The following is a 15,950-nucleotide window of genomic DNA, read 5'->3' as shown; positions in this document are numbered from 1 at the left end:
TCCTCCTGGGCCCGGGGTATGAGGCGGGAGGTTTGCGGCAGGAGTGGAGTGCGTGGCTGAGCTGCCAGGGAGTAGTGGGGAAGGAGCTGGCCCATCCAGCTGTGCCAGGGCAGCTGGCTCGGAGGGTCAGGGCTGTGGAGGCTGCTACCTGTGGCAGGGGCCCAGCATTGACCCCACGTGGTGTGGTCATTGTCAGGGCACAGTGTGGCCGCTGGCTCTGGGAGCAGCAAAGTGAAGAAGACTGGCCAGCCTGGGGACCTGTGAAGGGGGCCAGACACTGGCATGGAGATGGCCATGGCAGACACTGTCCCCTTGTGCTGTGCTTACTGCTCTCTGCTCTGTGGCAACTCTCTTCATTCCTGGGGACTCCTTTCCCACTGAACCTGGATTTGGGCCCTGGCACTACCTGGGAGCTGGGGCTCCCATCCAGCCTCTGGTGGGTGCTGGCAGCTTGGGGTGTCTCAGCAGGGTGGCCAGGCCTGCAGATCAACAAGACATTGCTGCAACCCTCCTGAATTGTGGTACTGTCTGTGCTGCAGGCTGTGGTGAGGCGTCCGGTGCCTGCCAGGAGCTGCTCTCCTCCCCTGGCAGCACTGCAGGCTCCCGCTCACCGTGGCCACTGTTTGCTGGAGGGGGATGGGGCTGCTGCAGCCACTGTTGCCTCTCACCTTTCCTGCTGGCTCTGAAACCTGACCAGATATTCCAGGGTCCCTGTGGATCTCTGTGCATGGAGCTTGCACTGGCACTGCTGTGTGGTGTGTCCCTGCTCTGCTCCTCACCTGCTTTCCCAGTTTCTTGTGTTTGACCTCCCGCGTGGTGCGAGTTGTCCCCAGGTATTCCTGCGGGTCCCTGGTCATGTGGTGGGGGTGATGGTGTGCCCCCTTTTGCTGGTGGGGGTGATGGTGTGCCCCCTTTTGCTGGTGGGGGTGATGGTGTGCCCTTTTCCCTGCTCAGTGTGCTGGATTTTGTTGTGAGGATGAGTCACACCGGTGTCACCATGTTGTGCTCTGGAGGAAGGGCAAAGCTGTGCTGCTGACGGTGACAGGCAGCTCAACGCTCTGCACTGCTGCTAGGCCCTGCCTGCTCAATCCCTGACTCTGGAGGTGCTGGGGCCTGGGGCTCTCCCTGGCTTTCCTCCATCCACTCTTGTTTCACTGGGGTCACAAACACAGCATCTTCTCTGCTCTCCCCTGTGGACTGGAGGCTTTCCATTCTGGTTGCTCCCAGCTCCATGCCCAGATTGGCTTGTCCCGGCTGACAAAGGGGCTCCTGTCTGCTGCAGACTGGCAGCAGGCGGCATGGCTCCTCTCGCCTCGCCTCCCCCCTGCCAGTTTGTTGCCCTTGTTTGTGAGTACACATTGGGCAACAGGGAAGGCAAACAGCAGCTGTGTGGGGCAGGCATGCCGGGATGTTCACCAGCCGCTGCCATGGCTCCGCAGGCCCCATCCTGCCTGGCGGGCAGCGGGTGCTGGGTGCCAAGGCCCCCGAGCCCAGCGTTGGAGCCTGCCCTCCCTGGTCTGAGGAGCGGTGCCCTGGGGCCTGACCACTCTTCTGTCTCTCTACAGACTGTGCTGCTGTCCCGCACAGGCTGTGCCTGCTGCCACCCTCCGGCCTGGCTGCTGTGGGCTCGTCCCCATGCTGGCTGGGGCCGAGCAGGCGCCAGTGGAGCAGAGCGGCCATCGTACGTCGGGGCACTGACAGCGCTGGACCCGCCGCCCGCCGGACGGGACCCTGCTGCTCCCCAGCTGGAGGAACGCTGATACTCTGATGGATCTGAGGCCCTGCTCGCTGCTCCCACTCTGCACGCTGCTGGTTGCCCTCGCTCTCCTGGCCCAGGAGGTGCTGGCCCAGCGTATTTACACCAATACCTGGGCCGTGCTTGTCCCCGCCGGGCCCCAGGAGGCTGACAGGCTGGCCAGGAAGCATGGATTCCTCAACCTGGGCCCGGTAAGTCCCCTGCTTTCCTCTCCCTGTGGGAGCAGATTCCTGCTGCCTGTGTGGTGCTGTGGGCAGGACCTATCTCTGGTGGCAAGCTGCTTTTTGCAGGCCTATGCTTCCCCATGCTGGTGTCACTGCGGGATGCCTGCTGCCTCAGCTCTAGGGGCAGGCTGATTCATGGGGCATTTCTCTTGTGCCATGGACAGGGTAGTGGGCCTTGTTTGGCAGTGGCTGGTGGCTTTGTCAGTGGAGCTGGCACCAGCATGGCTGCCATGATCAAGGCATGGGCCAAGGGCGTCCAACACAGGCCTGGCTTAGCGCCATCCCTTGGTGCTGCTCTGGTGAGGTGAGGCTGACACTGGTGCCACAGAGCCTGTGTGTCTCTGCTAGCCTTGGCTGGGCTGCTGGCATGTCCAGGGCTCTGTTGCCCCAAGAGCAGGGTGCTACTGTCAGGCTGGACTGGCTTTCCAGGAAGGGAGCAAGGGTGAAATCCCAGAGGAAATTGCACAACTGTTGGAAGCTTGCCGCATGCGGCAGGCAGGGAGAGTGCTGCTGCTGAGGGCAGGGTGTACCCTGCCCTGCCACCCAACTGAATCCCCACACAGGGAGGTGGGCACACAGCTCTGAGACAGGGAGCCACGAGTCCTCTGGGATTCATGATGAAGCAGAAGCTCGGTGGGGGCTGGGGCCAGACCATACTGAGGGGGTCTGCACTGCAGGGGTGATGGGATGGGGTGGCTTCATGCAGGTGCTGTCTGCATGCAAGTGTCTCAGAGCTGATCTCAGGGCAAAGAATGTGCTAGGCCAGGGCTGCTGCCGTGCAGAGGGGACCAAGAGAGTGGTCCAGGTGGTGTCCTGCTGGGCCAGGTTTCTGCTGAGAGCCCTAAGAGCAGGGATGCCCTCCCAGCAGCATTTCCTGTGGTGCTGCGATGCTGGGTCCCATGTATAGCTGCTGGGGCCAAGGTGTACCATGCTCCAGAAGCAAAGGGATGCTGTGCAGGGCCCCCTGGCTCTGTGGGGGACCCCAGACCTGTTTGGGGTCTGTCCCTGCCAGCTTCGGAGGCTCTGCACCAGTTTAGCCCAGGAGTGCCCCCCTTCTTCCCCTGCCACTCTGTGACCAGAGTCTGATACCTCTCCCCCAGCAAGGCAGCACCTGCAGGCAGAGCCCTGTGGGCTGCAGCAGGGGCTGTGGGCATGGGCACGTTTGCTCTGTTCTGGAGCCCGTCCCCGTGTCAGTTCTGCAGGATGGGGCTTGGCTGGCCTGGGCAGCCCACAGAGGGGCTGTGGGCCCAGTGGGATGAGCAGGGCTAGAAGGAGCCATGAGGTTCCTGGGCTGCTGCTCTTGGGGGGTGTGCAGGGCTGGAACAGGATGTGGCAGCCGGGCTGGAAGGGGGGGCTGGGTGCTTCTGGCAGTGCCCCAGTGAGAGGCCCCCAGGGTCCTTCTCTGAGAGGATCCTGGCCTCAGCACGGGGTCTGGACACTGTCCTCAGAGACTGTTCTGTCCTGGTGTACTCCCTGCCGAGCTGGAGCATGCAGGCAGGCCCCTGGGCCAGCAGAGGTGCCAGGACCTGCCTCTGGTGCCAATGGCCTTGAAGGGCACCCGAAGGACCATGCAGAGGAGGGGAACTGATGTGGCAGTGGGGCAGGAGCATCGTGTTTCATGCTGCTGGGGCTGGTGTAGAGGAAGAGCACAGCCCCGGCTGGCCATGGCGACCCCCAGGAAAGGTCTTGGCTGCTGGTGCCTGTCTTGTGCTGTGCTGGCAGGACCCCCAGGCTGAGTGGCTGCAGCAGCAGCAGCCTGAGGTGGAGTGCTTCCTGCCAGCCTCTGCTGCTTCCCAGCACATCACCCTGATCCTGGGGACATGGGTGGGAGTGTGTCAGTCCCATGGCTGGCCCAAGTGGACGTCCCTGAGTCATGGCAGGAGGTTGGGTCAGAAGGTCTGAGTTGGCACCAGTGTCTGTGGGATCAGCACTGCCCACCCCAGGCGTGGAGGGGGCTGGGGGTGGCTCTGCCTTTGCTGAGGCCTGTAGGGATTAGGGTGGAATGTGTGGGCTGGCCAGCTCCTGGTTGCCACCGGGTGTCTGAGAGCCCTAATCCGGGAGGATGAGCAGGTAAAGCCACAATCTGCCTGCTGGAACAATTGGGGCTCTGTCCTCACCCCCGAGGGGTGGGGGGTGCTGGGTGAGGGCAGCAAGCCTGCAGCTCACCTTCCCTTCTGCCAGCCCAGCACAGAGGCTTGGCATCTCCCCAAGTGCTCTGAGCCCAGGCTTTACTGGGGGCACGTGGAGTGCCACAGCAACATGCCCAGGTCTGTCCCCAGTGACTGGCAGTGCTGGATGGCTGCAGCTCTGCAGCTGGTTGTGCCAGGGCTCCTGCCCATGCCACAAATCCTGTCCTTCCCTCTGCTGGCCCTGGGCAGGAGCAGGGTACAGGTCCCACTGGCATGGGGCAGTGTGTTCCACATTCCCAACATTGTGGCTTGGGGAGCTGGTGTGGTTCCCTGCACAGCCCCAGCTAGCATGGCATGGAGTTGGTTGGCATGCTGTATTTTCCCCTGCCCCATAAGCTTGTCACCACCATGGCCTGATGCAACAGAGAAGAGCAGGGTCCTGAGCTGGTGGCTGGGGGCTTTGTCTGCCCATTTCTTGGGAACTGGTGTGTACTGGTGTCCTGTGAGCACCAGGCTTCCCTGGTGATGGGAGCTATGGATACCAGTCCTGACCCCAATGTTTGGCTCCTGCCATCCTATGCCACCAGGGCTGGGCTGCCATGGGTTGAGTCTGTTCCCCTTCCTGCCCATGGAGCAGTGGGTACACAGGAGGCTGTGCTGTGGAGATAGCCCAGTGGAGCAGAGCAATTGCCTTTGGCAGACATGGGCTCGGCCTGCCAGTACACAGTGCCCCCCGAAAAGGATGGCACAGGCCCAGCTCTGGGTGCCAGGATGCATTTCCCTTGCTCCACGGAGCACGGAGGGGCTTTGGGGTGAAGTGCAGGCCGTGGAGAACTGCAGCCCAGATTGCTGCCCCATGGCTGAGGGTGCTGCTCTGCTGGCTGCCCCTTTCCCCCCTGCTCCTTCTGGCTGACTGTGTGGCTGGCCAGGGTGGTGGCACATCTGCAGAGCTCTGATAAGCTGGTGGGGATTTGTTAACCACAGCCACACTGTTCTGTGGCAGCCTTGGGTGGCAGAGGGCAAGGTGTCCTCCCCATCGTGTTCCAACAGCCCTCACAGCCCTGCCTGCAGCCACTGCCCAGGTTTTGGCACTTCTAGCAGGGCAGGATGGGTGCTCAGCCCCTTCTCCCCAGTCCAGGCATGCTGCTGGGCTGGAAGGCCCTGGGTGGCAGGGCCAGGCCAGCCTCCAGGACATGAAGGAGGGGATCAGGAAACGACAGCACTGAAGAGGGTTTGGGGTTTAAAAATAACCAACTGCATGGCCTCCTGGAGCCCTGGCCTGCCCTAGCCTTGTGTGCTGGGAGCTGAGCTGGGGCCATGGCTCCTTGGCTGGGGTTGGGTGCCCATGAGCTCCTCACTCGCTCTGCTGAAGCTGGCTGTGCCCCAGGCAGAGATGGGTTCTGGGTTCCTGCAGGGGGCAGAGGCTGGTTCAGACCCTTCTTGCCCTGGCTGGGGCCACCTGGCTATCAGGGCCTGGACCCTACTTCTGTGTGCCCTCTCCCCAGTAGCGAGGGGTGCTAGCTCATTCCAGGAGAGGGGCAGTGGTTTTGTCTCCTGAGGTCTGTGCCTCTCCAAGGCCTGTCCCTCTGTCACTTCTCAGACAGGGCAGCAGCTTTCTCAGATAGTTTGGGACAGGCTGCCATGTGGGCACCTGCAGGAGGCTGGGTTGGGCAGAGGCTGTGTCATTGGAGCTCCAAGATCTCCCCAGCTACCTTGTCACCAGCTGCCCCAGTTCTGACAGGAGATGCTGCCCCATGTGCTGGATGCTAGCCACACCAGCCACCCTGGTGTGAGGAGCCCAGCCTGCCCCTGGCAGCCTCAGGGCTCAGGACTGTGTTTGAGGGTGCAGGAGCTTGGGCAGACTGAGCTCTCCTGCCCATTCCACTCCTTCCTCCCATGCAGATCTTCGGTGACTATTACCACTTCCGGCACCACGGCGTGGTGAAGCGCTCCCTCTCGCCACACCAGCCCTGGCACAGCCGCTTGGCCAGGGAGCCACAGGTAGGTGCAGTGGGGTACAGAGGGTAGGCAGGGCCTGGCTTTGCTCCTGGGCGCTTCACGTTGCCACGTGAGCCAGCACTGGGCACAGCACGAGGCTGAGCTGCCTCAAGCCATCCCCTGGCATTGAGGCCTAAGGGCAGGGGCTTGGTGGAGAGGGCGTTGCCGCTCTGTGGGCTGCTGTGGTGCCGCAACACGAGGCAGCCTCTGCTCCCTGGAGGGCTGCTATGCAGCACAAGGTGCGCAGGGCAGTGCCAGATCCGTGTGGCAATGTGACAGAACTGCTGTGATCTGTCCCCTGGCTCTGGCCCAGGGCCCTGACATGCTGGCAGCACAGGAGGTATGCGGCGGTGGCTGGCAGGCTCTTGGCAGGCCCTGGCTCAGCAGAGCTCTGTGCCCTGACCCGCACGCTCCACTGGAGCGCAGCTGCCCTGGTGCACAGCTGGGCACGAGAAGCCAGGAGGAACAGTCTGGCTGCTGCGGTGGCTCTGCCAGCGCAGGGTTGCCTGCGAGCTTCCCAGGGAGAGCCTCTCTGGGCAGGCTGCTGCCAGCGGGGGCAGGAGGAGCTGCTGGGGTGCAGTGGGGAGCCCCATGCCCTCTCTGTGCCCAGGTGCGGTGGCTGGAGCAGCAGGTGGCAAAGCGCAGGACCAAGAGAGACGTCTTCATAGAGCCCACAGACCCCAAGTTCCCCCAGCAGTGGTACCTGGTGAGTGCAGTGGCATGAACTGTGGGGGTGCAGGTGTGGCACCTGAGAAGTGGCTGCTGCTGGCAGCCAAGCTGTTCAGGGGGAGGAGGAGGAAGACCAGAGGTGGCTACCCAGTGCTGTATGTCTGAGGACACCTCAAGAAAGAAGCCATGCTAGGGAGAACCTGGGGCTGGGCTTGGGTGGTCAGCCCTTTGACTGGGCCAGGAGTCTGTGTCATCAAGATTGGGCACAGGGCTGATCTCTGTGAAGGAGCTGCAGTGATTTGGCCTAAGCACAGTCTGGGCTCAGCCTTCTTTCACAGTGGCTTTCCTTGGCCAGCTGTACTCAGCACTGTACCTGGGTCCCCTGGGGTTTCTGTATCCCTGTGCCACAGTGGAGCAGGGTGAAGGCTGCCTCTGATCTGTCCTTACAGCCAGGCTGGCAAGGCTTTGGGCACGCCCTGTTGCAGTGCCAGCAACCAGGCACAGCTCCTATTGCCACGGCTTCTTTTGACAGTACAACACGAACCAGAGGGACCTGAACGTGCGCCAGGCCTGGGAGCAGGGCTACACAGGCAAGGGCATCGTGGTTTCCATCCTAGATGATGGCATTGAGAAGAATCACCCTGATCTGGAGGGTAACTATGTAAGTGCAGGGTGATGCTGCGGGGTGGTGTGCCATGGGAGCATGTCCGGCGGTTGTGGCTGCGCAGCACAGCCCTGCAGCTGCGTGGCGCAGGGCTTGTGCCTGCTGAGATGGGACATAGAGGAAAGCAATGGAGGTGGGAGTGGAGCCTGCCCACCCTGCTTAGCCCACCTTCAGGGCCATGGTGCACAGGTGGTGAGGCTTGGTGGCACTTGGCAGGACTTGGTGGCCAGTGTAGATGGTTCCTAACTGCCACATCTGCCTTCCAGGATCCAGGGGCGAGCTTTGATGTCAATGACCAGGACCCAGACCCACAACCCCGCTACACACAGATGAATGACAACAGGTGAGGCAGGTGGTAGTGACAAGGGTGACAAAGGAGATGAGGGTGTCACAAAGCCCAGTTGTGGCAGGGACTCAGTGGCAGTGGCAGTCCTCATGGACTGTGGGAGGTTGCAGGGTGGTGGCATGCTTCTGCCCCATGGAGAAACCTGCTGCCTCCCTTCCTGGTGAGAGCAGCATCCCTTGGGGCTGCTCCATGCCTGTTTAGTCCCTGCTTGGAGCAGGAGGACAGATGGAGGAACCTTGTGGGGCCTTTGTTGGCCACCTGGTTGGGAAGAGGTGGGAGGCAGTGTGGGCTCTGGTCCCTGCAGCCCTGTGCTCCTCATGCCCCAGTTGAGCACCCTTGGTCCTCTTTGGCTGCAGACATGGCACGCGCTGCGCCGGGGAAGTGGCTGCTGTGGCAAACAACGGCATCTGCGGTGTCGGCGTTGCTTACAATGCCAGGATTGGAGGTGGGTGCCCCCCTGCCCTGCCCCTAGAGCAGAGCCAGTGCTGGGCTCTGCGGGTGCTGGAGGAGCAGGCTGTGTTGGGGGGCTCAGCACTGCTGACCAGCCTTGGCCTAGGGCACAAGGTGGTAGTGGGGGACAGAGGGCTCTCAGCAGTGCAGCTGCCGTGTCCCATCCGGTTGCCCATGACCTCTGCTCTCTGGCCCTAGGCGTGCGCATGCTGGATGGGGAGGTGACTGATGCTGTGGAGGCCCATTCCCTGGGCCTCAATCCCAACCACATCCACATCTACAGTGCCAGCTGGGGCCCTGAGGACGATGGCAAGACTGTGGATGGCCCAGCCCGGCTGGCAGAGGAGGCTTTCTTCCGAGGGGTCAGCCAGGTGAGCAGGAGAGCATGCCAGGGAGCACCGGCTGAGCTCCCGCCCCATCCCCTGGCTCTGCCATGCTCTCCCAGCCCATCTCCAGAATCAGGCTCTGTTGGTTTTTCCTGTTCTTCTTGTGCCACAGCTCTGAGTCATGGCTCCTCCCATGCCAGGGCTTATCTTGCCTCTCCAAGCAGCCTTGTCCTCCCTGCTCCATCAGCTTATGTGCAGTCCCACACTGGGATGGGCTCTTCCCACTCTCCAAAGCCCTCCGCTGGTTCCTGCCTGGTTTCATGCCAGCCACTTGCCCTCACTTCCTCTGCCTGTCCTCCCCCACTGTCTCTGTGTGCCATCGGTGCCTTGACATTGCTGTGGTTAGCTGTGCCCTGCATTCTGAGGTTCCCTGCATGGAGAGATGTGTGTGCAGCACAGGGTGCCCTGGTGAACCCTCTCGCTGTGGGTACCACACATCCTGCTTGCTGAGCTGTGGCTTTTGGGTGCCGAGCTGCTGGTTGGCACTGCTGTGCTGAGCCCCTGCAGCAGTTCTGGACAGCTGCAGATGCCTCACAGGCAGTCAGCCTGGGTGATTTCCCAGGGAAGAAAGACATCTGCTTCTGGAAGTGCTCCTTTGGCAGGGCCTCCTGCCACCCAGTGCCTTGCCAGTTGGGGCACGCTCTGCAGAGGTGCCCTGATATGCCTTGCAGGCATGGTGGCAGTGAGGGATGGCAGCTGGTGCTCAGGCCAGCAGGCTGTGACCAGTGACATCCTGCCGTCCAAGCTGCAACTGCTCAGTCTTTTCTACTCAGGCTGCAGGAGCCCTGGAGCTGGCATCATCCTCTCATCCTGTCTCCAGCCTGGGGGCTGCTGGCCCTGCAGCAGCATGGCTGACACTGGGTGACACCAGTGCTGGTCCTCACCCTACCTCTGTTGCTAGGGCCGAGGGGGGCTGGGCTCCATCTTCGTCTGGGCATCCGGGAACGGGGGCCGCGAGCACGACAGCTGCAACTGCGACGGTTACACCAACAGCATCTACACCCTGTCCATCAGCAGCACCACGCAGTACGGCAATGTGCCCTGGTACAGCGAGGCCTGCTCCTCCACCCTCGCCACCACCTACAGCAGCGGCAACCAGAACGAGAAGCAGATCGTGAGTTGGGCTGCTTGGGGGCGCAGGGGAGTGCAATGTGCTGTGAGCTGCAGCCACCATGGGCATCCCTTTGGCAGCTGAGTGGGCCAGGATCCTGGAGCTATGCTGGCCCCACTCTGCCATGCTGTGGCTGCCTGGGTTGCTTCTAGGGCTGTCTCTGGGCTTAGAGTTTCTGGAGGAAGCCTGGGAGCCATGCTGGGAGTAGTGGCTCTGCCTTGCCTCCCTCCTGGGGATACAGCCCCAGAGCTGGCTGCTGGGTGTGGCTGGTGCCCATGGCACTTCCTACTGCATTGCTCCCTCGCAGGTGACGACCGACCTCAGACAGAAATGCACTGAATCGCACACAGGGACATCAGCCTCTGCACCCCTGGCTGCTGGCATCATCGCCCTTGCCCTGGAAGCCAAGTAAGGGCAGGCATGGGTCTGGGCCGGGCTGGTGGTGGCTGTGCAGGTCCTGGGAGGCACCAGTACCCTGGCACAGACCTGGCTGGGGCTGGGAGGAGCTGGGTGCTGGTGCCTGAGCCTTGTACCCTCCACAGCAATAACCTGACCTGGCGGGACATGCAGCACTTGGTGGTGCAGACATCGAAGCCAGCTCACCTCAATGCCAATGACTGGGTCACCAACGGTGTTGGCCGCAAAGGTACCAGGCTGCCAGGATGGACATGGGGCTCCCATTCCTGCTAGTCGGGGGGGTGCTGGGGCAGAGCACCCCAGTGCACTGTGTGGTGTGGCCAGGCACACATCCCCTAGTGGGGACCCCTGGGAGCAGTGCTGACTCCATCTCTGTCCACAGTCAGCCATTCCTATGGCTACGGCTTGCTGGATGCTGGGGCCATGGTGAACCTGGCCAAGAACTGGACCACAGTGGGACCTCAGAGGAAGTGTGTCATCGACGTCCTGATGGAGCCAAAGTAAGGGCTGGTGAGCCCGGGAAGGCACTGCCCAACATCTGTCCCTTGCAGGAGACAGAGTGCCCCTGGGTCCAGGGTGGGAAGCAGGGAGGATCTCTGGGGCTGAGCTACCTCCAAGACCCTGGAGAGCTTGAGGAGAGCCAGGAAGGCTGCCTTCGGCCGCCGTCCAGTGCCGATGTCAGCCGCTGGGCCTGCCTGCTTCTGCTGGGGCCCAGCTGGGCACCGTGGGGTGCGGGCAGGCCAGGCGCTATGGTTTGGGAGTAGCCAGCACCAGCCATCCCCACACAGAGGGGCTTTCAGGGGCAGACAGAGACTCCTTTGACACTGCTTGGCCGCTGCCGCCGCACTGCAGCATGTGACGAGCCTCGTGTGCAGCCAGGACGCGCCCCTGGGGCTGTCCGGGAGGGGGTGGATGTGTGTCCCTGGGCATGGAGTGCGCACGGCTGTGCTTGCTGCCCTGCTCTGGTTCCCTGGGACCCCGCAATGCCCAGAGTAAGTGCTCCTTGTGACCGGCATCCTGCACTGGCACCAGGGTGGCCATGGACAAGGAGTGGGATAGAGATGGTGATGCCCATCCCTCCCCTGGCTCTACTGTGCAGGGTGTAGTTGGTCTGGCTGAGGGCAAAGAAAGAGTCCATTCAGGGCTGGCACAGATCAGGGCCTGGGGAGGTGGCACTGGGCTGTGTGTACTTGGCAGAGCAAACCCCACCACACCCAGGGCAGGTGTCTGTTGTTTGCATCCTGTCCCAGGAGAGACCAGAATCACAGAATTGCTTGAGTTGAAAGAGATCTCCAAGCTCATGGAGTCCAACTGTTAACCCAGCACTGTCAGTTCAACACCAAACCATGTCCCTCAGCACCACATATCCCTGGCTTTGAAACCCCTCCAGGGCTGATGACTCCACCACTGCCCTGGGCAGCCTGGGTCAGGCCTTGACAAACCTCAGGGACAAGAAACTGTTCTTCATGTCCAACCTAAACCTGCCCTGGGGCAACTAGAGGCCATCTCCTCTCATCCTCTCACTTCTTCCTTGGGAGAAGAGACCAATCCCTGTCTGGCTCCAAGCTCCTTTCAGGGACTTGTAGGGGGCCAGAAGGTCTCCCCTCAGCCTCCTTGTCTCCTCACTAGTGCCCCAGTACAAAGGGACAATCTCTGCCACAGTCAATGCATGGAGAGGTGTCACCAGCCACTGTGGTTTCGCCTCCTGCTCCAGCTACCCTGGGGCACAATGCAGCACCCAGGGCAGCTGCACATCTCCACGGTGGGGAGCAGAGTCTGGGTCACCTTGAAGCATGCCCCAGGGCTGGGCCTGGCCTCACACTTACCTATGCTGGGCAGGGACATCGGGAAGCGCCTGGAGGTGCGGCGGAAGGTGGACGCCTGCCTGGGGAAGGCCAACTACATCAGTCGGCTGGAGCACGCGCAGGCCCGCCTGACGCTGTCCTACAACCGGCGTGGGGACCTGGCCATCCACCTGGTCAGCCCCATGGGCACCCGCTCCACCCTTCTGGCTGCCAGGTATGTGCCCAGCTGTGGGGTGCCCTGGGGCAGCCCCAGGCCTGGGCTGGCACAAGGGAGTCTGCAGGAGGCTGGCACTCACCTCTCACTCTGCCCTTTGCCAGGCCTCACGACTTCTCAGCTGATGGCTTCAATGACTGGGCCTTCATGACGACACACTCGTGGGATGAGGACCCCTCTGGAGAGTGGGTGCTGGAGATCGAGAACACCAGCGATGCCAACAACTATGGTAGGGTTGGGCTGGCCTTGCCCCTGCCGTGTCTGTCTCCAAGCCCAAGGTGGGAGTGGCAGCAGAGTGGGTGCCTGGTGTCCCCCTGAGCAAAGCTGCCAGTGATGCTTGGATGCTTTATGGTGACCTGACTGGGGAGAGGCTGGAGCTGGGTAAATGGGGAGGGGATACAGCCGCTCTGGTGCAGCAGATGCTCCATGTGCCAGCTGGCCTGGCCACTCCCCACCCTGTGATCAGCCCTGTACAGGGGCATGATCCCATCTGGGCCAATGACAGGTGGTGGGCACAGTCCTGCTGTCTCCTGACAGCCCATGGTGGGGAACAGTGCAAGTACCCGCCCTGCCTTGGTGGTCCTCTTCTCGTGTTGGTTGCCCTCACCCTGCCTGGTTGTTTCTCACCCTTGTGTTGTTGCAGGCACACTGACCAAGTTCACCCTTGTGCTGTATGGTACAGCCACCGATTCCCCCAGCCTCTCCAACCAGCTGGAGAGCAGCGGCTGCAAGACCCTGACCCCCAGCCAGACCTGCGTGGGTGAGTGTGGGGCTGGTGGGGAGGGGATGGGCACAGGGGATGTGGGCAGCCCCCTGGCCTGCACTGACCCTGCTTTCCCACAGTCTGTGAGGAGGGCTACTACCTGCACCAGAAGAGCTGCCTGAAGCGCTGCCCGCCCGGCTTTGCGCCTGGCATCCAGAGCACGCACTACGAGCTGGAGAACAGCGTGGAGCCCATCACGCCCCACCTCTGCCTGCCCTGCCACCCATCCTGTGCCACCTGTGCCGGGCCCGGCCCCAACCAGTGCCTGACCTGCCCCGCGCACTCCCACTTCAGCAGCCTGGACCTCTCCTGCTCCCACCAGACGCAGAGCAGCCGTGCATCCCCCGCCCTGGCAGATGGCGAGGGGCTGTCTGAGGCCCCCGCTCCGGCCAACCTGCCCGTCCTCATCGCCAGCCTCAGCTGCGTCCTTATTGTTGTCATCTTTGTCACCATCTTCCTGGTGCTGCAGGCGCGCTCTGGCTTCAGCCTGCGGGGCGTGAAGGTCTACGCCCTGGACAGCGGGATTATCTCCTACAAGGGGCTCCCCTCTGATATCTGGCAGGAGGAGGGCCCCTCAGAGTCGGACGGTGAGGAGTATGAGGCCCACAGCGAGAGGACTGCCTTCATCAGAGACCAAAGTGCCCTTTGATGAGCCCTCCTGCCCCTCCCTCCTCCCTGCCCAGCACTGCGGGGCTGGGGCAGGTGAGGCTGAGGGGCCCCGGACTCTGCCCCCATTCCCTTCCTGCACCGCAGCGGCCCTGGGGCTCCTCTACTGGCACCGTCCCTCAGCCCTTGCCTGGGCTGCCGGGCACCGTCCCCAGCTCAGCACCGTCCCAGTCTGGCACCATTTCTCTTGGCCCTGTGTCTACCGTGCACCCCACGCCGGGGTGTTTGATGGGAACGGGATCTCTCATGCTCACTGGCCCTGCACTGGCAGCTGTGTTCCCTGCCCCAGGTGGGTGGGTGCTGCCAGGGATCGCACAAGCCCCCGGGGTGGGCAGTCTGTGGGGTCCCTGGGCTGTCATTGCTCAGGCTGTGCTGGCCAGGGCAGGGGTACCTCTGAGCCCAACCCGTGGCATGGTGTCCCCCTGCTCTTGCTGCTGTTGGCACCTGCCCTCGTCCCTGGCTTGACCTGCTGGGTCCCAACTCCCTGCCGTCTCCTGAGGGCCTGTTGCCTCCCACCGTGCCCTTCCACAGCAATAATGGCCAGGCCTGGGCCTCTGCTGCCTGCTTGCCCACTGCCTGCAGTTGTGGCTGCCCGTGGCGTGGCCAGGATCCCCCCTGCCCCAGAGAGTGTGGAGCTGGGCAGCGCCTTCCCTGTGCCCAGGGCTCAGCCCCCGGTGTGGGCAGGGATCCCTCGCACAGACCCCTGCTCTGGGCCCCTCGTGTTTTGCCCCTGGGCAGGGCTGCACCCAATGCTGGCTGGGGCAGTTAAGCAGCATTGGTGCCAGCACCGCCCCAGCTCTGCCTGCACCCTGCCTGTGCTGGGCAGAGCCCGGCGCCCCTGAGGCCCCTGCCCCCTGACGTGCCTTGCCCCCACTTGGTGACAATCCATTCTGCTCCCCGCTGGAGCCCCTGCCCTCGCTGCCCCTTCCCCGCGGGCTGGGGGCTGGTGCCGCGAGCCCCCTTGCCGTCCGCCGCCGCACACCGGGGCCATGGCGCGGGCTCCCCCCTGCCCTGTGCCAGTGCCAGCCCCGGCTTGCCATGGACGGAGCCGCCGGCTGGGGGCCACAGGACTATTTTTCTATAATAACTTTTTGGTGCACAGTAATTTTTTCTTGTAATTTAATCAGCCGGGAGCTGCCTCCTGAGCCTGTTTTTAATTTAATGGATGTGGATATAACGCTAGAGAGACTGAGTTATTAAATGTTCAGAACTATGCAAACCAGCCCCACTGCCTCTGCTCTGTGTGCCACTGCCCAGGGACAGGGCGGGCAGTGTGGCCCTAGGGCAGGAGAGTGCCAGGCTGAGAGCTGCTGCCCTGCGCTGACACCATGAGATGCCCGGATCGGTTCTGCAGCTGATGATCTGGGGGTTCTGCCTGGGGTGCTATGAATGAAGCTGGAGGTGGGGAGATTCAGACTGGACTTGAGGAAGAAGTGGTGAAGCCCTGGAATGGGTTGCCCAGGGAGGTGGTTGAGGCCCCACCCCTGGAGGTGTTTAAGCCCAGGCTGGATGAGTCTCTGGCCAGCCTGATCTAGTGTGGGGTGTCCCTGTCCATGGCAGGGGGGTTGGAACTGGATGATCCTTGTGGTCCCTTCCAACCCTGCCTGATTCTATGATTCTACCTGCAGCCAGGGCAGGGGCGCCTTGCTGAACTTGTGTCTGCTGTGTCCCTGTAGCCCCCAGCCAGAACAGAGAAGCATCCCAAGATGTCTTTTTATGCACCTAAAGACCACAAAGTATTATGAAAATGATGGGAGGACTGAAAGCCCTCTGCTGAGCCAGGCTGAGAGAGTTTGGGTTGTCATGCCTGGAAGCCTCCAGGGAGACCATTTGGTGGCCTTTCAGTGCTGAAAAGGGCCCATCAGAAAGCTGGAGACAAGACTTTTGAGCAGGGCCTGTTGTGACAGGACAAGGGGCGATGGTTTGAATTAAAAGAGGGAGAGAAGGAAGAAATGTTTGACACTGAGGGTGGTGAGAGCCTGGTGCAGGCTGCCCAGAGAGGTGGGAGATGCCCCACCCTGGAGCCATTGCAGGTCAGGTTGTCTGGGGCTCTGAGCAACCTAGGTGTCCCTGCTGACTGCAGGGTGTTTGGATGGGATGAGCTTTGAAGGTACCTTTCCCCCTAGAACAGTCTGGGATTGTGTGGCTCGACAGGTGCTGAGAACCCCAGAGCTGGAGGCTGCTCTGCACAACTGCAGGCAGGAGCTAGAGCTGGGCAGGATGCTGCTGTTTGGGGATGTGGTGGGGACTCAGTACCCACGGCCCAGCCTCCTCACCTCAGCAGCTGCTTATCGGGAACCCACAGCAAGGAGAGCTAACTTGGAACCTGGCTATAGTGAAGAGAGGGGGGTG

At 62.2% G+C, this 15,950-nt stretch overlaps 1 protein-coding gene across 1 annotated transcript; it reads left to right on the top strand.

Annotated features, from left to right (window-relative positions):
* The first annotated feature begins 1,687 nt into the window (after positions 1-1,687).
* Positions 1,688-14,834, top strand: FURIN (furin, paired basic amino acid cleaving enzyme). The gene is made up of 15 exons (XM_054168829.1): positions 1,688-1,947; positions 6,012-6,110; positions 6,718-6,813; positions 7,309-7,437; positions 7,707-7,783; positions 8,143-8,231; positions 8,435-8,607; positions 9,524-9,736; positions 10,041-10,141; positions 10,276-10,379; positions 10,533-10,650; positions 11,990-12,169; positions 12,274-12,398; positions 12,813-12,929; positions 13,013-14,834. Exons 1-15 carry the CDS (start codon positions 1,768-1,770, stop codon positions 13,579-13,581), a joined length of 2,370 nt encoding a protein of 789 aa, XP_054024804.1. The 5' UTR covers positions 1,688-1,767; the 3' UTR covers positions 13,582-14,834.
* The last annotated feature ends 1,116 nt before the right edge of the window (positions 14,835-15,950 follow it).

Source organism: Dryobates pubescens, chromosome 17 (assembly GCF_014839835.1).
Source record: "Dryobates pubescens isolate bDryPub1 chromosome 17, bDryPub1.pri, whole genome shotgun sequence".
In the NCBI taxonomy this organism is placed as follows: domain Eukaryota; kingdom Metazoa; phylum Chordata; class Aves; order Piciformes; family Picidae; genus Dryobates; species Dryobates pubescens.
This window is presented reverse-complemented; position numbering and strand designations above follow the sequence as displayed.